General features: G+C 40.9%; 1 protein-coding gene across 1 annotated transcript in view; it reads left to right on the top strand.

Annotated features, from left to right (window-relative positions):
* The window catches only part of DMD (dystrophin), a 1,215,125-nt gene that overhangs the window by 1,173,163 nt on the left and 19,415 nt on the right, over window positions 1-22,547 (top strand). The window contains 7 exon segments of the mRNA XM_035901725.1: window positions 2,966-3,102; window positions 3,886-3,924; window positions 8,506-8,571; window positions 9,913-9,978; window positions 13,209-13,367; window positions 21,525-21,768; window positions 22,124-22,247. Coding sequence (XP_035757618.1) covers window positions 2,966-3,102; window positions 3,886-3,924; window positions 8,506-8,571; window positions 9,913-9,978; window positions 13,209-13,367; window positions 21,525-21,768; window positions 22,124-22,247 — 835 coding nt within the window.

The raw sequence follows: 22,547 nt of genomic DNA on the forward strand, positions 1-22,547 counted from the left end.
AGGTCCAGAGGAGGGCCACAAAAATGATCCGGGGGCTGGAGCACCTCTCCTATGAGGACAGGCTGAGGGAGTTGGGCTTGTTCAGCCTGGAGAAGAGAAGGCTGCGGCGAGACCTTACTGTGGCCTTTCAGTACCTAAAGGGGGCCTATAGGAAAGATGGGGAAAATCTTTTTAGTAGGGCCAGCTGTGACAGGACAAGGGGTAATGGTTTTAAACTAAAACAGGGTAGGTTTAGACTGGATATAAGGAAGAAGTTCTTTACAATGAGGGTGGTGAAACACTGGAACGGGTTGCCCAGGGAGGTGGTGGAGGCCCCATCCCTGGAAGCATTCAAGGCCAGGTTGGACGGGGCTCTGAGCAACCTGATCTAGTTAGCGGTGTCCCTGCTCACTGCAGGGGGGTTGGACTAGATGACCTCTAGGGGTCCCTTCCAACCCAAAACATTCTATGATTCTATGATCATTTTTCTCTTTGGGTTTAATGAACAGTGACACACCAGCATGAAAACCACCTCGTCAGAAGGAAGCATGTCAAAGCAAGACACCTTTTACAGCTAGTGGTTACACTCGGGGCTGAAGGTCTGGGGCAGGAGTTTGGCAAGGCACTTGCTTCTTAAACCAAACTGCAAAAAGTCAGATGATGGTAAAGTTCTCCCTATGTCATGAAATAGTTTTGGTTTTAGAATAGTTTTGGAACATGCTTGGCCGAGCTGCCTATGTATTGCTTTGATTTAAGAGAGCTGGGATGCTGAAACTCCACTGTTTCTTCCTCATAAACCAGTTCTGCTGAGAATTTTGTTTTGGATGATTTTACTCTGAAAATCATGTGGAATAAAACATCTGTGGAATAAATCAAAAAGTTTGGCTGAAAATAGCCTCAGTCCATTATCTTGTCCAGATAATCATCACATTTTCTTTGCCTTTCTTGTGCTCCATGCACATGTTTGAAATGGAAATTGAATCACATGAGAGGTACCTGGTGCTTCTAGTTGTCATTGGAAGACATAGTTTCTTCTTGGGATCCTTGTGCTACCAGCTAGATCAACGTATTTCTGTGCAAACACACCATTTTACTGTTTGGTTGTCATGCAGAAGGTTCAGGGGAGCAGAGTGGCTAACAGTCCCAGGAAGGTCAAAGCAAAGAATGTTTTATTGTCAATCATGCCTGAAAACACTTAATCCAAATTATAGCTAAATGCAGTGGGAAGTGTTCACAACATTGAAAATAGACAAAGCAGGAATAAATGGGTTTAAGTGACACAGGTGAACAAACTGAACAGAAAACCATGCTTAATCCATTTATACCGAGACTAAATATTAAAAGTTTTCCTCTGTTCCCAGCTGATGTGCTCTGTGTGCTCTCCTGATGCCGACCTGGTCAGGAGCTCTCCTAGCAGGTGTTGCAGATGGCAGGCAGCAGAGGGAATTCCCTCCTGCTGGGGCATGCGAGGCCACCTCAGTAGATCCCCTTTCTGGAGTCCTCTGGGTGGTCTGGGCATACTTAATCCCTCCCTCCCCCAAAATGTCTTTACTTCTGATGCATTGAGAAAGTGATACTTAATATTACCGAGCATTATCTCAGTTTCTTGAAAATACAGATGCTGCTGTACTGGTTTGTAGGTTCTGCTGTGTCACTTCTTTGCCACTCATTGCTCATGCTTTATTTTCCTACCAGACAGACTGACCAGAAAGAGAGCCAAATTCTTTCCAGCTTTACATGAAGCTTGTAGGTATCACCAGTACAGGGATAATATTTGTCCTTTCTGATAATGCATTTCAATCTTTCTGCAGATTATTTTTCAGCGCATCCTTAATTTTTCTACCCAGACAATCTTTAAAAATACATCCATCTGTGTTTCAGCAGCTCTGTGATGGTTGGCTTGACTGATAGGTCCCAGCACCTCCTTCCTCTCTGAAAAGAAGGCATAGAACTCATTAAAAAATGTCAGAAAGATTAACTTTTCCCTCATTTCTTTCCTTCAAATTAGATACACTGGAGAAGCAATGTCATTGTGTGGGTCAGGAAGAACTTAATTTGCTGTAGAAGAGCAGTATTTCAGGGTCGAGTGTCTGTGAGGTGTAGAGAAGGGAGTGCAGCCTGACTAAAGTAACTGAAGTCTTCCATTAAAATTCTTCAGAAAATTGCCTGACTCTTAATCAGGCTCGCAAGAAGTCTTGCATCTTCCCAGCAGACATCCTTTGAACTCTTCCTGGCTCATTCTGGTCTTTAGGAAACGAATGCCACTTTGCGCTCCTCTGCTGGTCTCTACAGCAGCGAGGAAAGCCAGCTGCAGGCAAGAGAGTAGAAAACTTTGTGCAAATTGTACTCTCCTCAGGGTATTGATCTTAAATGCCTGCTAGCTTCAGATTAAACGGGCGCGGGAAGAAATAACTGATCTAAGAGCTCTCACCTGCTTTTTGTTTCTCTTTGATCAAAATATTAATGGCAGAGGAGGCTGAGAAAGGAAACTGAAAAGAAAACGTGCTGAGAGTAGGGGTCTGGCTTCCATGGACTGACAAGCCCATGAGATGTAGGTGACAAGCCCGTGGTAAGAGTCAGGGTCCAGCCAGTGAAGCAGCTAGCTGGACACACGGACTAGCTGTGTATCCTCCGTTACAGCCATTTTTGTGCTGAACAAAAAGCGGGCAGAGAATCTTCTGAGCCACATGAGGAAACGACAGATTCTTGTCCAATTATTGCCTGTCCTCTTGAGATCACCTGAGATGAGGCATGAGCCTGTCAGGGGTTTTTGGAGCTTCCCTTTTTCCTTCTCCCTCCCCCCTAGCAGTGTCACTTTGTGGTACATTGTAAGGTGACAGTGATAAATAAGTGAAATCTGCAGTTCCAGAGGTCAAGCCATTGGCAGCTCTACTTGGTGTGGCCACAGCTCTTCCAAGTGGCAAGGCAACTGAAAAAACGTAATAACCTCATGAAAGATGATTTCATTGTGATTTGTGGCTTTCAGACAACTTCAGGAGAAGACGTCCGTGACTTTGCCAAGGTACTAAAAAACAAATTTCGAACAAAAAGATATTTTGCAAAGCACCCCCGAATGGGCTACCTGCCTGTGCAAACTGTCTTGGAGGGAGACAACATGGAAACGTGAGTAGCTCTAAAGTGTCTAAGTAGCAATTTATTTGGTATGCTCTTTGAGCTCCCCAGCTGGTGCTAACTCCCTTCACTTCCTAAATGCATAAAGCCTCTTTATTTTTTTTCATTTTTGTTAACCTTGGCTGGCAGGAAAACACAAGCTGGGATTCCAATTGCCATTGCTTTTATCTGTTTTCACCTGTCCTTTAACAGGAGCTTCAACTTCAGTTAGTAAAAGAAAAACAGTTATCGTCTTACTGACAGCCTTATAAACTTCAAAGTTTGATATGGCAATTTGGAGACTAATGATCTCTTCATTAAATTTTTATTTTCTTCCAAATGGGTATCTTTCTGTATTTTTATTTTTTTAATTAGGCTACTGTGTTTGCAAGCTTCCCAGCTGATTTCATCTTTCCTCACCCTATAAATTTAGTCTTATTAAATGACTTTGAAGTCTTTATGGAAAAAAAAAACCAATAATGATGCACATGGAGAAATCAATGAGTAACCCAGTTCCCTTTGTTTTTTTTTTACAAGTTTAATCAGTTGTTTAATGGCAGTTGCACGCAGCTTGTTCTCGCTCTCTCTCTTTCTCTTTCTCTCTCTCTCTTAATTTTGGATTTCAATTTTTTTTTTTCACTTTTTGGTTGGTTGCTCTTCACAGTCATTCACGTTGGTCTGTTGGATTTCTGTTTTTTAGTTGTTGTGATTTTTTTTTTTTTAACCTTTCTGTAATTATTTTGCTGCTGAGTTTCTTCTGCCTCTCTCTTCACCTCCTCATTTTTTGTCTTGCAGTCCTGTTACTCTGATCAACTTCTGGCCAGTAGATTCTGCGTGAGTACTTTTGCTGAAGTGTGCTGCTGCTGCTACTGCTGCTGCGTTCCCTCACTTTTTTTTGTTTGTTTCTTTGTTTAGTTTTACATAAGTTCATTTCCTTCTTTCTCTATGATTATTTTCTTTGGTACACTTTCTGAAGGAAGGTTTTGATCCCAAATGAATAGAACGGGATAAATCCGGGAATTCCCAGCAATCGTGGATTGTGCACTGTATACTCTTTCTGGAGTATGTATTTTCATGGAATTAACAGGGAGTTTGGTGCAGTCCTACTAATGCTTATGAGAGTTTGTCGTTTAAAAGCCTGTGTTTCTGATAAGTGTTAATCCCTCTGAATGTATACTAAATGCTTTTTGAAAGATCTTGATGGATTTAATTCAGTTTCAGGAATGACGTTGTTTTGTAGATAAAGCTATAAACTGGGTTTATGCACAACCGTGCACACCCGCACACTCACATGCCCCAATTAATCCAAAGCTCACTGGATATTTTATTACAGTTTTTTAGATACAGTAAAATTTGTGAAGGCAGGCTGAAATGGGGAAATGTTTACTGTATTTTTTTCAGAAGTTAAAAAAGCAGGATTTTTCAGCTCTGAACTGGAATTTCATTCTTGCGCCTTTCCTGCACTTGCATTGTCTTACTCTCATAGTAATACCCTCAGCATAAATGAAAGATAGATATATATACTTATCATTGTGGCATTTGCTACTACTAGTGTTACATGGATGATTTTAGACTAATGTTAAATTAAATGAGGATTATTTTTAATTCACATCGATAAACATTGAGAATCTAATACATAGAATTTTATATATTTCTATATGGTAAAATGTATATGGCTTGCACCTTCATTGACTTTTTGGTAGAATAAACAATAGTGAAATGTCTATATATGAATATTGATTTATATTTTTCATTTGAAGCATAAAAAATTGGGAAGTCAAATGAAGTGCTCTTCCTTTAGGAAATTTACTTTAAGCAACCAAGAAATCCATACAGTACTGCAAACCTCATGTGGTTGAGGATTCACCCACAGAAAACACCAAAAGGCTGGAGCCAGACTGAAATAGGGGGGCTTTGAACCTTAGGATGCATTTTCGTTCATAAATGCACCTGGGAATGATTGCGGCATACTGTGTACTCAAGTGTGGATCTAGATTTCTTACCCTTTATAACAACTGGAAAGTTAAATGTAACCTTTAAAAAAAGCTTGGATAATATGGAATGCCATTGCTCTGTCTGACCTAACATGAAACTAAGCTGCCATAACATGCTTAATTCTAGTTCACTTACAGCAGTAACATCACGATATGCCTACCTGCATAGCTTTACACCAAAGGTTGGGTGTAGTCTCCTACAGGGAATTTAACTTACATGTAATACTCAGGAAAACTTGAGAAATACTGAGAAGCAGGATTTATACGGAGAAGCTGCACCTTTTATCAGACCAACTCAGCTATCTTCCTGAGCACAATCCTTTTGTCTGGTCTGACAAGAAAGCAGACAATTAAGAAATAAATAGCATCTGGAAAGAATTGCTCTTCGTTTTGTTCTGCTATCTTTGTTCCTTCCCTTAGTGCTAGACCACCAGGGCTACAACACAAGTTACTGAGCTAGCCAGGTTTAAAGGGCTGATTGCAGCTTCGGCAGTCAAACCTCTTATTCTGGTTATCATAAAACTTTTCCATGTTTTCTAAGATCTTGACTTTTTCTGGTGCTTTCATGCCAATTTTTTGGTAATCTTCAAAGTCCTCCAGGAGGGCATAACCTAGCAGCATTCAGCAACGCTAGTGCTATCCTGCCATCAACATGTGGTATAATATCTGGAACTGTTTATAAATACACACATACGTATTTTTTGTTAGAAGTTAGTGATTCTGACTGCACATTATCCAGTCCAGTATTTTGCACAGATATTCTACTTGCCAGGCATTGAAGGGGCAACTCACGCTTTTGGTGAGAATTTATGTCTTATTACTTGAGCTGTGGGCTGACAGTGGCACAAATCCAATTTCCTTGATTCTACACTTTCGAGAAGCATCAACTGAAATGCTGAACAGCAAGAAAAGTGCCCTCGTCCAGCCAGCCAAGTTTCCAGGGGTGCAGGGAATTGCAGGAGTTTGTATGTGCCACTCGATCGCTACTTTGACTGGACTGGAATTCCCCAGGCTGTTCCTCCAGAGCCCAGGTTGAGCAATGCAGCTGTGGAGCCCTTGTAAAAGGGATGGTTATCTTGGCTAAATATTGGCTATGTCTCTCAGCCTTCTGGTTAGGTGGACTGAGTATGTGTGCTCAGAAAGGAAGGACAGCGAGTTCTAGCACAGATGGTCGTCTAAGAGTGTCTACACAACAGCCTGCAATGCAGCACAGTCGTTCTCAGGCTGGCTCAGATACTGGCAAAAGCGTACCTTTGAGGAGCTCAATTCAACACAAAGACCAGAGTGCTTCTCAACAGGTTTGCTTTCATAAGCAAACTTTTCAGAAGCTGTTTGACCTCCATTGTAGTATGTTCTGAAGTGGAGACAAACCTGGAAATGTAGCCTCATCCCCTGCCTGCAGCTGACGGAATGACAGAAGCAGCTCCAACAAGTTACACAACACTGTGTTGTCTTTAAAATAGATGTATATATATTACATACCTTGTTCACTTCTGAAGGTGAAGCTTAGTTTCAAGGTAGCAAGTAGGTGATCGTGCAGTCAGGCTCATCTTGGTGCCTTTCACTAGTGCCAAAAGGGACATCACTTCTCTTCGTTGGCCAGTTGGTCCCAACCAGGGGCTGTCCTTTCCTTTGTGCTGGTACAAATACATATGCAATGCCAGGGTAAGAGGGACTAGGAGAATGATCCAGCTCAAAACTAAAGCTACTTTTAACACAGATTTCCTAGTTTGCATAGAGTATTAGCAGCGACATTTGTGTGCGCGTTGAAACCAAGTCCTCTGCTTTTATTGGCAGTACCAGCTTAGACCAGCTTAACATCTACTTCATGTCAAACAAAAAAAATGGGGATAGCATCAATTTATCAGAAAACCATTGTTATCTTGCTTCATAATCCACTGCTGTAGATAAATTGCTTCCGTTTCCCCTCCCTTCTCTTTAGTGTAGATGTTCTTACATCTTACATAGGATATCAAGTCACAGAGAAGCACTTGCCCATCTGCATGAATCTCTGATGTACTGAGGAACCCTGTGAACAGAGTATTTATCCTCTGGTGTGCTGTGGTGATGTTTGGACATGTGATGGGTAAAAGTACAGTTGGAGGCCAAAGCTTATTTCAGACAAAATGAGAATCATGATACTTGGCCTGTAACGTCTTAAAGAGAAAAACTTCACTGTTCTGTGAGAACAGACATTAATGATCATGAATTTTGTGTATCCAGCGTACAGCTCTATGCATTTGGAAGGATCCTAATTTTCTAGAGCCCTTTGCAGGCTGATTAGAAAACTGGAAGAAGACCGATCTAGCAGACTTACTGCAAGATTATCAAACTCCTAACACAGGAGCATTACAAACCATAAGATGATTACAGTTTTGGTTTTTAACCAGTAAATGCAAAACGTATCTGCTCTTGCAATGCAGTGCGATCCCTGCTGGGCAGACCCAGTCTGAACCGCAGTGCCCAGTGATTTAAAATGGGGGGAAAATCCTCACTCAGTCAGGAGTTCCAGAAGGAGAGTCAGCAGAGGTGGAATAAAGAGAAGTTGAAATTTAGCTAAAATATGAGATTGCCATACAATTTGGGAAGCTGCAGCATTTTTTGTTATTCCAGCACCTCCTGATACATGTAGACTGGCAAAATCCCACACGGCAGCAAAGGGTGCTCTCTGAACTGCGTAGGCAACATAATTCAACGGTGACGTTTTCCAGAGTTGAGTCTGTAAGAAACAATACTCTGATTCATGAGAAAAGTCCCATGAATTGTTTTCATCAATAAAAAAGTGAAGAGGACCTCATACCGTCTGATTTGTCAGGCAGAAAACCCAAAATAGTTGACACTGTCCTCCTGTATAACACAGCGATCTATGGTTCAGATTACAAGTCTGGAAATATGCTAGGCAAAATCATCCGTTTCTGCAGTGTGTTATTAAAGGCTCATTTCAGACATTTTATGTTTCTTGTATTTATTTCTAGTTGCTCGTGGAGTAGTCCTTAAAGGCTCTTTTAAGTGGGATGTGCTGGAAGCAGGCACTGGAGCAGGGCGGGAGGCAGAGGAGAGGTTCCCAGCAGGGCTTTCGCACATGAGACAGAATTACTGATGAAGGAGGCAGGTGTGAAGGGAAAACCGGGGCAAAAGCTCGTCCATAAATCCTTTGGAAAAGGGTTCTTCGGCGATTGGTGTGAAGAAGAGTCGTTGCAATAGACTGATTGCAAAATGGTCAAAATCCCCAGTGTGGTACCACAAAACGTTGCACTGACGGCTTGAGGAGGCACACACAGCACCTGGAGTTATAACTTGCTGTTTATCAAACGTAGCGTGAGCATAAGCTGTGGAGGTGTGAGGGCATAGGCGTAGCTAAGTGTCTTTTTACTTTTAAAGGGGTATTGTTTGTAATTAATCAGTGTTTTCTGCCTTATAGGCCTGCCTCGTCCCCTCAGCTTTCACATGATGATACTCATTCACGCATTGAACATTATGCTAGCAGGTATGAGACCAGCTGGACATTAGGCAGATCTTTCTCTAAACAATCATTTTTTTTAAAAAAAAAAAAAAATCCCAAAGGCTAGCTGCTACCTGAGCACTTCTTAAAGAAATGTAGGGTTTGGGGTTTTGCTTTCCAGGCTCCGGGATGCAGAGCATTGCCTGTGGTTGCTGCTAACCAGTCTGTCAACTAACTTGCATGCCAGAGCACCTATGTGGTCAGAAGCGGCCTTTAGGTCCCGTGGGTTCTTCGCTAAACTGTGCACTCGGGTTACCAACTTTTTAATAGGGCCTCTGGCGATAGGACAAGGGGTGATGGTTTTAAACTAAAACAGGGTTGATTCAGACCTAGATATAAGGAAGAAATTTTTTTACAATGAGGGTGGTGAAACACTGAAAGGGGTTGCCCAGAGAGGTAGTGGAGGCCCCATCCCTGGAAACATTCAAGGTCAGGTTGGACGGGGCTCTGAGCGACCTGATGTAGTTAGCGGTGTCCCTGCTCACTGCAGGGGGGGTTGGTCTAGATTACTTTTAAAGGTCCCTTCCAACCCAAACCATTCTGTAATTCTATGATTCTACATAGGGTTTTGTTTTTCATATGAACACCGGTGCAATCGTACAAATTGGAAGAGCAGAAACCTCCAAACTCTATGTGAATCTCAAGAGCCATTTTAATGTTAAGTAATTTGCCTTGTGGAATACCACAAATAGGATTTTTCCTTGATTTGGAGGATTAAAATAGTGGTATATCTCTGCCTTAGTTCATTTGTCTGCTTTCATACTGATCTTAAGAATCAAAAAGTGGGTTAATAGCACAAATACGAAAATGTTTTTCCACCAAGCGAGCAAATTTGTAAGGGTTGAGGTGATAAAAAATAGTTATTCCAACCTTCTCTTTCACCCCCAAAATCACATGTTCAGGAGAGGTATTTCTGAATTATACAGGACGTTTAAGAGGGGCTGAGTGTTGAAAACGAATGAGAAATGACTGATCATTATAGTTCTGACAATGACATTGCCAGGTACAAAGCAATTTGTGTAACCCCCTGGCATCTTAAGGCCTTTCTTTGATTGTGGAGTTAATTAATCATGAGGAATGGAATATAACCTCAGAGAAAGGGTTGAAAACTTAGAAGTGAGTTTAGCCAGGTCATCGTAACAAATAAACAATCCTTTGCAATAGCTTCTTGCAAAACTTTTTGGTAATCAACAGTGAGTGTAAATTAATTTGAATTTCAAATTCATCAAAAACATCACGCTCCTTAATTCTTTCAGGAATGTTAGAGCAAATAAAGTTTCTGGCAAACATGATTGATTTTAATGAGTCTTGTTTATTTTTCCACAGGCTAGCAGAAATGGAGAATACCAATGGTTCTTATCTAAATGACAGTATTTCACCTAATGAGAGCATGTAAGTAGGCTGTTTTAATATTTTTGACGTGTTTTCTTGTGAAGGTTAATAACTTGTAATGAAATTCTGTAGCGCTGAATTTGCATGGCCATGTACCACATCTGGTTCAATTTATGATTAACTAGTGTTCTTTCAATTTCTATCGTAGTGTCTACATTTATAGCTTATAGCTTAACACAAAATTTATTCAACAGATGATTGATACTTTCAAAATTAAACTTACTTATTTCTTCCAAAAAATTACTGATTTTTTCAGCAAATTGTTCCCGTATTACTTGGAAAAAGTGCTCATCATCTGATGTGGTTTAAGGACAAAAGTAAAAAGATAATCCTTCTAGCTGACCTGCAAGCTTAATCATGGTTAAGTTGCTGTTAAGCTAGAAAATGTTGTTGTGGGTAAAAGTGTCATTCAAAAAGTTAGAGAGGCTAAACAGAAATCTTTGGTCTACAAATACCTGAAATACATTGCAAGTGTAAGCCCAGAGGGACGAATTCTCACCGTGAAATATGAGAAGTAGTAAACTTCAAGTTGGACAGATCACTGAGAAGCATTCATTATGCTTCTTTAAATATAAAGTCATAAATAAACGTTTTAATTTTTAAAAAGTAGTTCAACCTAATGTCACCTTTTTGGAGTTTTCTGACACGATAATGTATTTCTCCTCTCTCATGATTTTCTTCATCTTGTTTATTCTCTGAATGAAAGGACATAGACGTAGAAAACTAATTGTGAGTAACGTCTGTGAAAACAGGATAGAAGCATATAAGTCATTGTCATGCTTGAAAATTTGGTCTAAGGTAATTAACTGTGTAGAAGAAGCCATAGCACGGATTCTAAATCAAATATGAAAAAATGCAAATCCCAACTTCTCTAAAGTGTTTTTTTCTATTCTATGTTATCTCATCCTTACCACAGTTTAAGGGGTGGATTTTTGTGAAAATTCAGACAGAATCTTCTTATTATTAAATTTGTAGCCTTCCTTTAAAGCACAGAACTCTGGCCAGTTTTAACTTGAAATGAGTTTCCAAATCATTAGTATTTTAGAAGGTTGGTTGTGAGCCTGTGAGATGTTCTTGGAGAGTAATGAAGCTGTTTCTTTGTTTCGAACTAGTTTCTCTTTTGACTGGGTAGGATTGTCACCTACCAGCTTTGCAAGAAAATCCCCTATGCAACCAAGTACATTGTTTTAATGTATTGGTTCAAAAAGGAGAAAGTTAAAATGACACCTCAAAACGAATACAAATGCAATGTCACTACAGGTTCATGCGGTTGATGAAAACTTTGTTTCCAAGTTGTATGTCAATTTTGTATTGTTATGGAAGCAGTAATGCTATTATATATGGAATTTCCTGTTGTCCCCACTGTAACGTTTTAGTGTCCTTAGTCACAAAATTATACGTAAGCGGTATCTTTTCTATTACACTCTGGTCTTATTATTCAATTTATTCTCTAGTTAATTAAAAGTTGTATTCATGTGATTCAGTTAATAAGTTAACCTCTGACTATCCAGTTTGTTACTCAGTTTGTACTATTTGAACGAGAATAGATCTGTACATTCTGAATTTCGGAGGAAATATGATCCAGATACAAATCGCAGAAAAAGCAAAGCTCACCATTGATTCACAACTATAATTCTTTCAGTTTTGTTTGTCAGGTTATGCTTAGTATTATTTGTTGACATTCTTACGGGTTTTGGATTATCGGGCTTACAGCTGTAGGTACAGCAGTAGATGGAGTCAGGGAAGGAGGGAAATAAAGAGATAATGTGTATGTATACCACAAGACATCTCAATATGTAGTGTCATTGCAATTAATGTATATACAAAATATGTGCAGGCTGAAAATCACACAAAAAGAGTATGTCTTGTAAAGTGACATTATATTGCAATAGTTATGCCACTTTTTCACTGCTAATTCACTTAAGATGCATAAGGGTGTTTATAAATGCAAAGCAGTTGTTTGAAGGAAATCGCAGTTGAAGTGTTTCATGAAAAGTATAAATTTAGGAACTGGCAAGCCTTTAAAATTTTGTTTAGAAAATGGAAAGGATGCCTGTTGTGAAGAATTAATATTTCCCTTTTATGAACTAATGTTAATGTGCTCTACATTGCTTTAGCACTCCTGCAGTCTATAAAATGGCATCATTAACATTTTCAGGAACAAAATGGAAACAAGGCAAATTCTAATTTTTTAACAATAACAGCTATTCAAAATGCCTGTTAAATTCTGGATTATAAACGTAACAGAAAAAAAAAGTAGACTGAATTATTTTGTTATAAGTAAGTACTAGCAGAAAAACAGGATTCCCAACAGCAGTGTCATTTTTTTCTGTCCTTGACTTGTGGTGTCAAGAGAAACCTTCCATGGTTTCTTGCAGTTATTACTGGTGTTAGCTGCATAGCTTAGGGCCTTCTTAGCATCTCCTTAGCATCTAAAACACCCGCGTAATTCTGGGAGGTGGTGAAGGTCTTCAGAATTGGATTTGCTTTTCTCTTCCAGAGATGTTTCTGTTTCAAATGCCGGGCAGCTTTGGGGGCAATAGAAGTAAAGGAGGAGATTTTATGTGTTAAACAGAATATATTTGTATTCTGATAGCGTACATCACACGTAATCTAAAAAAAAACGCTCAGTGAAAAAGTGTAATTTCATTAGGTTAAGTCAATATTTTTTTTATCTCACCTCATTTACAATTTTAGAAAGATTTTAAATAGAGGGCACCTTTGTTACATAAAGAGAGTTTGTAGGTGTAAAAATAAACGCCTTGGCTTGAATGACCCTTCCACAACATAGATCAGGCAGCAGCAGATGGCCTTTCTTCTCAAGGAGAGTTTGTAGGTGTAAAAATAAACGCCTTGCCTTGGCTTGAATGACCCTTCCACAACACAGATCAGGCAGCAGCAGATGGCCTTTCTTCTCAAGCAAACTCCAACTGAAGTTAGGCAAAAGAGGAAAGCTGAGGTTGTCAGCTGTGGCAAAACATGGCTTTAAGTATCTGAGAAGCAGAGGGGAAGAGAGGCGGACTCTGCAGAGAAGGAAAATTATCAGAGACTAAGTGAAACAGTTCAGCAGATTTTGCTTTTAAGGTACATTGCTCTGCTGTTCGTTACAAAGAGTTCACCAAACCTCTTTGTAAGAAAGGAGAGACGGGGAGTGAATCATCTCCTCATACTCACTGCAAAGTGAAAAATGAGGAAGGGAACAGCCTGTTTTATCCTCCTCTGTTTTCCAGTGATGATGAACACTTGTTAATCCAGCACTACTGCCAAAGTCTGAACCAGGAGTCCCCCCTGAGCCAGCCCCGAAGCCCTGCTCAGATCCTGATTTCTCTGGAGAGTGAGGAAAGAGGGGAACTGGAGAGAATCCTCGCGGACCTGGAGGAGGAAAACAGGTGAGTCCCGTCGCCGGCTGCCACAGCCCTTGGGCACACGCTGCAGGGGCAAACAAAACCTTTCTTTCTGTGAGCGATGAGGCTGAGGCTGACATCGTATTGTCATTAACTCGTTCCCACTTCCAGTGCGGTGATGAGTCATCACTGTTTCTTCCACTAAACCTCCAAAACGGCAAGCTTCAGAGACGTACATGGGTCACCTAATGCTCATAGTGCCACCTGTGACAAGCTCTGCTGGCTGTGTTTCATATTTCCTTCTGTTCTACTGTTTCCTTTATTTCCATGAAACTAATGAGCTTCATGGCAGTGTTACTTTATTTTGCCAGGGAAGGGCATGCAGATTTCTGCACCCCTGTCTGGAAAAGACAGGCAGAGGTTCTTGGAAAGACAGGCTTTTCTCAAAAAGGTTGGCCTCTGGGAGACGTGACGTTTTGAAATTACTTCAGTTCATCTGAAGAAGAGAATCTGTGAAATAATTGCGCTGTACGGTTAGATGGAATTCGCTTTGATAGCATTTTTAGGGATAAAATGAGTTATAATGTTGCATTTTCTTCAGACAAATGAGTTCTTTCATGGTGGTTAAAACTTGGGTTCTCTTTTCTTTCATTTTGTTTGGTGTTATTTGTTGCCATTTCTTTAGCCTTTCAATATCAAATATAATTTACCACTTTTAATTTCAAGCTTAATTGAAGTTGTCTTCATTAATCACAAAAAAAACCCCGACTGGGTTCTTGCAGCATCACAATACTGAGGTCCTCTTTCTACACTACTCTGGAGTCTTGGGCCATCAGCATAAAAACTGGTAGATCTTGACCCTGGCAGATAAGTAATTGTAACCATAAACTATCAAAATTAGACTGTAAGATAGAAATAATTTAGATCTACAAAAAACCACATTTTTATTTGCCTTCTGCTATCTTCATGATAAAGTCTATTGGCATTTCATGCTCTTTTTTCTTGCTTCTTGAAGAGCTAGGTACTTCTGTTTGCACTGAGGGTTTAATGCAGTAATCATTTACCTTAGGCATGTCAAGAAAATAATGCAAGAGTTGGCAGTGTCATAGATCTTCTCTCCATGCATAAGTCTTCTTTGGATCGTACTAATCAATTATAGCGGTTCCATCACCCCACCATCTCCATCAGTCTGTGGCTGGGGCTTCTTTACAAAGAGCAGAGCCTGGACTTGCAGAACAGCTCAAGTTGGTTTTGGCATGGAGAAGCCTGAAATAAGCTATTCTGTCACTTGGAATAGGAGGAATATTTAGATCTGCCTTGTGCTTCCTTCTGGACGTGCATCAGCTACTCCTCTGCAGATTAAATCCGTTTTTCTGTATAAGTAATAGGCTTCAACCAGGAAGAGGAGAGAGCCTGTTCTTCGTGACTACTAGGTTTTATTTTGCTGTAGACCTATCTCTATACATCTCCAGGGGCAGGGGCAACTAATTTAACTAACAGCTTGTTTCATACATGTTTTTTTCATTAAAGGTGTAATTTGCTGTAAGAGCTACTTTTTTTAATCTGCCATTGTTTTCTCATGCCCTCATGTTTCCAGCTGCATTGCAGCCTCTCTGCTTTCAGACTACATCATCTTCAGAGCAGGCTAAGCTGAAGATGGAACTGCTAAAATCTCAACTGCTTTCTGTGAGGAATTAGTAGCAGATAAAACACCTGGAGATTATGTTTCTGCCTGCATGAAAAATGCTGGCACAGTGTCTGACAGACGTATAAATAATAATAAACTGGAAAGTGAGAAATAAAGAGGAAGGGTCAAGAACACCCTTTTCTCAGGAGGATTTGGGAGAACCTAGAGGATCAATAAGCTTAAAGGATGAGGAAAGTGTTTCAGACAAAAAGCTGTAGTAAACAAAGCTCTTGCTCTCTGAACAGCAGTGAGATTTTGTTTGAAACAAACCCCAGACTTCCTGCTACATAGTACGTAAAGCCCGAGTACTTTACAAAGTGGAGGGAAATCAGTATTTTGAAATAAGCCGTCGTACTTTGCATACAGGACTTCTGTAGTTAAGAAATACTGTGTAGCTAGTACCTTACAGGTAGTAAAATAGCTTCGTTTTCAGGGGAGGGGTGTTACTTTTTTAAACAGCACTAGGAAGGAGAAAAAAAAATTATAATGCTTTTCTGTCTGTATACAAAATAAGCTGCCCACCAGAAAGGACAATGGCTTTTAAAGCAGCCTTGGTTTAGATTAGATATGTAGTATATGAACATTAGTATCACTTGGAGTTAGACAGCTAAACAGGCTAAAAAATTCCTTTTGGGGGTTTTTGCCTTACATTTCAATGTAAACTTTATTTAATATAACAAATACTAATGAGGAATAGCATGTTAAAAGATCTCTGACAGGCATTGCACCTTAAAAATACCTGGTTTGAAGTTTGCCAGTCCTGGATTCAACAAGAGCTGTAGCCCGTGAGCTTGGTTATAGCCTGTTGTTTTCTCATTTGTACTACTGGAGGCACGGTTACAGACGGGATGCCACCGCAGGCAACCTCGCCTTTTGTGGTTGCTTCAGGTCTCAGTGCAGCAGGGACGGAGAGGTCTATTTCTGTAGGACAGCCTGGAGGTCACACTGCTGTGATTTTCATTGATTATGACAAAATCATGACTTTTGTCTCTGCAAGCCGCTATAAATAACTTGTACTTAAAATGTGAGGTGGATGCTGAAAAGCGAACAAGTTCTCGCTGTCCTGATAGCCTGTCACAGCCGGATAGCTATGATTTTATACAGGAAACTCTGATTCCTGTTTAGAAAAATAAGCTGTTCGGGCAGGGTCAGTCAGGAGCCATTCATATCACTTATCTGCCTTTAGAAAACAGTCTTGTCCCTTTAGATTTCTATTTTCTACTCTTTCTCCTCCTTTGAGTTTGTGCAGATCTTTTTTGGCTGTCTCCAAAGGTGATCAACAACCTGGGACCTAATTCCTTGTGTGAACCTGGTCCCAGTGGGTGAACACATATTCCTGCCCATGCTGATCTGAAAAACACCCTCTGAGCAAACATTGCTTATCTCTGCAGCGTGAAGACTCGGTGAATCCGTTGCTTGGAAATGAGCTGAATGTGATGCAAATCATGCTGTGACTGCCCGGTCCTCATCCCAGCCTTAAAGCACCTGGATTGTTTCATTTCCAGTGAAAATACCCCAGGTCTGGTGGCCAGAGAGAGCGCCTCCTTGCCGGTGCTGAACTGGATGCGATGGTTATGCCTGGGAAGGCAAGTGGCTGGGCAGCTAGCTGTGCTGGATAACCAGTCATCTTTTCCTGCCCGCGTTGACCATGTTGCATGCACTTCTGATGATTTTTGACAATGAAGATTTAGCGCTCTCTGCTGTATCTTGTATTATTTCACAATTAGAGTCAGCACACGCAGTCGCTTCTCAGCAGCTCTGGGGAAAGCTGCATCAAGTACCAACAAGAAGCAATACTACGATATTCAAAACACTTCACTGTCATTTCTCTTTTTCCCCTGCTCTCCACAGTCTCCTGCTTTTTAAAAAAAAGCCCTTCTCTTCTTTGCTTCATGTTTTTGGCTTTGCTTCGTCCCTTTTGAGCTGTTTATTGAATTCTGACTTCTATTTGCTTTTCAGCTGCAGTTTGTGGTCTCTGAATATTTCCATCTTGACTTGTTACTTAAACAAAAAAGACTCTTTGAAATTGTAATTCTGAGGTTTTGCTTTTGGACAGTTTAAAAAGATCGGTTGCCTATTTTGAATTCTTCTGAAATGTATTATCTGACTCAGAAACTAACCTATCTGTGACACAGTTCTGACTGGGGTTTTTTCAGTTCCAAGGACCCCTTGTTAGGTATTCATTATTTATCTGCTAGCATTTTGAGACCTTGGTGCTTTTGTAGCTTGCAAATATGACTTCCTTAAATAATTCATGGCTAAAATTTGACTGTTAAATAATTTATATTTGCTAAAATGTGAGCATTTTAGAGAATATTTTCAATTGGTGAAAATGTTTCATTTGAGTATTAGGCCTTCAGACTCATGCTCGGTTTTACATCACATGGAATATTGCAATAAGACCATTTCTTATGTATTCAGTAGGCATAAAGTAATCTTGCTATATCCTACATTACAATGTAAGAGGAAAACCCAATTATAAAAATGTCCAAAAAACATGTTGAAACTTCATTAAGAATGAATACATTTCAGAAACAGAAAAGACAGATTTTTGGTGTCCATCTAAAGCAGTACATTACATAGGTTATACTGCAGGATAGGTTGTACTGACTAGGATGTACTGTACTAGCATTAAATAGAAAGCATACAGTTTTGCAGTGACTCAGAAATTTTTGTAAAGAATTAAAATACTTTCCTGCTATTTTTATGACTAAATAAAGCAAACGTTTCCTAATGTTTTAGTTGAATCAAGATCACTGACATACTTCTGTAAAAAGGAGACTTCTCTCATGTTTTCTTCTTTTCCTCCCGGCTCCAGCTGTACTATAACAAGAACTTAGTAAGTGAGATCTCCAGCCAGTGCTGTTTGCCTTTCCTTTGCTTTCCTGACTTGCACCGGGAGCGCAGCGGGCTGTGTGCCGCTGGAGAAGCACTAATACCCGAATCTCAAAGCTGCCCTGTTTCCGTGCAGCTACCGTGATCCTTCAAATTTGAAGGCTGATGAATGGCCTCCTCAAATAAGTTCCTTCTGTGTAGTTGCCAATAGCGAGAAAGTGATGCATTTCTAAACATGCCGTGGCTCCTTTTGGTATTTCTTTTGGCATTGAAGAAGTGGAACTAGATCTTCCGAGTGTGAAGCATCGTAAGTGAACGCTGGCACTCTGGAGAGGGGTAGGTGGGTCGGTTACCAGCTTTGTCTGTTTCTTCAAACCGCTGGTTTTCTGCAGGGAGATGAAAAATAACATGAATTCACAAATTCTCAGTTGCCTCTGAGAGGACTACTCAGCAGATGGGGTCCACTAGGATTTCCGTCACCAGGCAATTAATGCTGCCAGTGATAGATGCGATTAATAACTCATGAGCTCTTTACTACCCAGCTCTTCACAGTTGCATAAATCAAGGTTACATTGCATGCTTCCTCTGTTATTTTTCTTCATGAATGCTTCAAAGAGGTGCAAGCATAGTAAATGGAATATATGGGGTTTTCTTTGACTATTTCTCTTACTGAAGTAGAATATATTTTCCCAGTGATCAGAAGGTGCAGCAGCTTTGCTTGTTTGTGACAGCCAGATGTAAAAGTCACCCAGCCTGAGCTATGGTGGAGGGAGGCTGGGGTTCCCAGTACTGCCCCTGCTGGCTCAGTCTCGTTCATTTAGAGAGGATTATGCTTTTTCCCGCCTTTCTCTTGCTTCCCATTTTATGCTGAAAATGTCAGACCACTCCTTTCCTTGGGGACGCAGGGGCTTTACTCTGAGGGCTGTGGGCAGCGCCTTGGACGCCTGGCTTGCAGCAGCAATCCTTCTTCACTGCACAGCTTAAAACTGTTCCAGAGGTAGGAATAAGAGCAGGTTGTTCTCTCCTCTAGGATATTCTTACAGCAGCTTTCAAGTTCATTCTTCTTTAATTTTCAGCTTTTCCCCCCTATGCTAATACAAATCTTCATTCCTGTATGTTAGATCCCAATTAGTATGATGATTCTATGATTCTATGTTATTGATCATCTGCAGTCCACATCACCCTTACAGCTCTGGAAGAGGTTGCTATGATGAGTCGTAATTCTCTGGACTAAGGACTCTGTAGCTGGACTGGAAAGGTGCAGCTGGAAAACTCAGTGACACAGGTGCTCTGGGCAAACTCATGTGTGCCCTTCAGCGTGACATTCCTTTGTTCCAACAATATTACTGTATTTAATTACAGAACTCGCGAACTCAGACATATCTCTGTTAGATAATACGCAGTATCCTTTACAATTTTTTTTTTTTCTCTGTAGGCTTTCAGAAAGAGTTTTTAACTATATTGTATGTATGTAGGTGGTTTTACTTGAATTAATCCCTGGTCCGCACTTGTTTCTCAATACGGCGGTTACTGGAAGGACTCCTCTGCATTGATAGTTGAGGCGATAATTGTAGATTTCTTTGTAGCAAGGTACCCGGTGACATTGTAAGTATGACCAAGTGCATTTATTTAGTTTCCCTTAGGGTGATATTTTATCTTTTGCTCTACAGCACTTCAAACTTCTGAGTCTGCTGTTTGCGGAGTGTTGCCTGTGTCGTACACCTGGGAAATTCCTCATGGGGTAGCGATAGCCGCTATCTACAGACTTTGTGAAAAACAAGCTTAATGATCAATCCTATATAAACTTTAGTCTGCACTAAGACTGTGTGTGATACCGTTGTCATGCTCCTTCCTATTCCCTTTTGTATTTTCATTAATTATTCACCAGTTCATTCAGCTAGAAGTACCAGAAGACGTTAAATCGTGTGGAAACCAACACCCCGTATAGCCCTTCTTTCTTTTTTCCAGACAATTTTCATGGACTTGAAACTCTGTGTATTTCATTAAAAGAAAAAACTTTCTTTGAAAAAAAACTCTCTGTATTTTCCCCTCTTTGTGTTGGTTTTAGAGAAAGAAATCTTGAATTTTGGGACAACCTGAAGTTAAGAATGATCAACCGCTTTTTTTAACCTCTCAAAACTTCTACAGAGGAGGGATCATGTAGGTCAGACATCCCTTAGAGATCATGTTCTGGGGAGGGGTGCCACAGTCCCAGATTAGGACACAACCATCATGCAGCTTCTGAGGGCCACAAGTACGTTTGAAGAACAGTCAGTAGCCTGTCTTTCTCCTTGGCATTACTTGCTCGTCCACATGAAATGATGCATACTGGTTTAGTTTTTGTTCTCGTCACAATAACGTACCTTTAGAAGTGTTTCAGAGCCTAATAAAGTTTATTGGAAGGTTTCTGAGGTGCTATTCAGCCTCCAGAGCAAACTGTCAGCGCGCATTGTGGTTTGCAGGCAGAACTGGCAAACAGTGCCTGTTCTCACAACTTTAAATAAAAGCGAGTTGGAAAAAATAAAATCTGGGTCACCGCTTGTGATGAGTAAGCAGTTACCAGAGCATTGAGCCATTTTTCCCCCCTCTGGGAAGCTGTAAAGGAACATCATAGCAACAAAATCCCAGTGCAGTTTATTAGGCCTCCCTTGCCTACAGAGTTTCTGTTACAAGTTGCTATTTTTGCGGTTTTGGACTGTGTTATCCCTAACCAGGTTTCAGTTTCTTACCTTCTGTGCTCTTCCTGCTCAGTAGGTTTTTTTTTTCATGGGGACCGCTATAGATCATATTAATCTATGGAGTGTTTTACTGGAGTAAAACTGGAGTTTTACGGAATAAAAGAACAAGCTCAGCAGTGTCATAAAGTTACAGTAGACTGCAGCACTCTAGACAGGGCAGTCCAAATGAAGGTGGAAATTACAGCCCCAAAAGTTAGTGCAGTGTAGTTTAACAGATTAGCTCACTAGTTTGTCTTTTCCTCATCGCAGGTTCGTAATTTTAGAGCTAGGCTGGGAATGCAGTTGCAGATACGAAGAGAGGAGAATGACGTGACCTGACTGATGACAGCAGACTTGCAAATGAACTCTTGAGTTCTGTGTTTTGCTCTGACTTTTTGGGCCGCCTTTCTGTTTTCACTTTCTCATCTGTAGAACAGACAGGCTGGCCAGGTGGCATCCGCTTTGATTAGTGTTTGGAAAGTGCTTGGATCACTCTAAGTCCTCTTTTAGCACTAATTACTCCTCGGGTGTATTTGTGCATGGAAGCGAACAGGCAGTCCGACTTCTGCTAGGAAGGATAAACTGCAGGAAGCCGAGGGAGGGCCGAGGACAGAGCATACCCAGGCTTCGGGAGGGTGCCTGGAGCCCAGCCAGCCTTCTGCATCCTGTGCCCTGGAAGGGGAGTAATTGTGAATTCCGGTGACGCAGAGAGCCTTCAGGCAATGCTTGTATCACGGGTCCCTTTAACATCAGCTCCGTGCAAATCTGCGAGGTGTAAACCTGCGCGGGCATGGATTCGGCCGAAGGGAAGGCAGGTGGTGCAGGTGAGCCTCTGCCCCCTGGTAGTTGGACACATTGCACCACACCACACCACGTGAGAGGGGGTGCCTTCTCACTGCCCCGCGCAGCCTGCGCTGCCTGTTTGGCTTTGCAAAGCTTCACCTTCCTGTTACCTCTCAACAGAAACTTGCAAGTGGAGTACGACCGCCTGAAGCAACAGCATGACCACAAAGGACTGTCTCCACTGCCCTCCCCACCGGAGATGATGCCGGTTTCTCCGCAAAGCCCCCGGGATGCTGAGCTCATTGCAGAAGCCAAGCTGCTTCGCCAGCACAAGGGCCGCCTGGAGGCCAGGATGCAGATACTGGAGGATCACAACAAACAGCTGGAGTCGCAGCTGCACAGGCTGAGGCAGCTGCTGGAGCAGGTGAGTCCTCAGGCCTTTCTTCTAGAGCTCTCCCAAGTCTTCTTCCAAACAGGGTCTGAAGTGTCATCAATAACGACGACAGACCAAGAATTCATATCTGTAGGGGCTGATCAGAGAAAAATATGAAATTGTTCTACAGGCTGCAAGCAAGAAGGTGGAATCATGTTTCAGTGTTCCTATTTAGTCGTCTTCCTTGTTTTATTCAGAATTCAAATCCATTGTTTGCATGGATGTATTTACTTAAAAACAGAAAATTGTGTGTATTCATGGAATAAATAAATACAGATTTATAAAGATTTGTGCAACTGTACTGAGCTGTTAGTAACAACCTCTTCTTTTTTAATTCAATTTTCAGCCACAGGCAGATGCCAAGGTGAATGGTACAACACTATCATCTCCTTCTACCTCTTTGCAGAGGTCAGACAGCAGTCAGCCAATGCTTCTTCGTGTAGTTGGCAGCCAGACTTCAGAAACCATGGGTAAGATAACATTTAAGTTCAGACTGTCATAAAAAATAGTTATTGTCCCATTTTCCAGAAAAAAAAAAATCCTTAAAGACAGAAAATACCCTGCTCTTCTGTTTAGTTCAAATGAGAACGAAGTAGACATTTGCAATGGTCTTCAATGTCATCTGGCTGTTTACGCTTTACATCTTCATTATGGTTCAGGCTTTTGCTTTTGGTCATGATGCACACAGTAGCCGGGATTTTTTGACATTAAACACAGGGCTTGACTTCTGAAGACAAATATCACTAAAAGCTAACTATTTTATTCAAACT

Source organism: Egretta garzetta, unplaced genomic scaffold (genome assembly GCF_000687185.1).
Source record: "Egretta garzetta isolate BGI_Z169 unplaced genomic scaffold, ASM68718v1 scaffold70, whole genome shotgun sequence".
Lineage (NCBI taxonomy): Eukaryota > Metazoa > Chordata > Aves > Pelecaniformes > Ardeidae > Egretta > Egretta garzetta.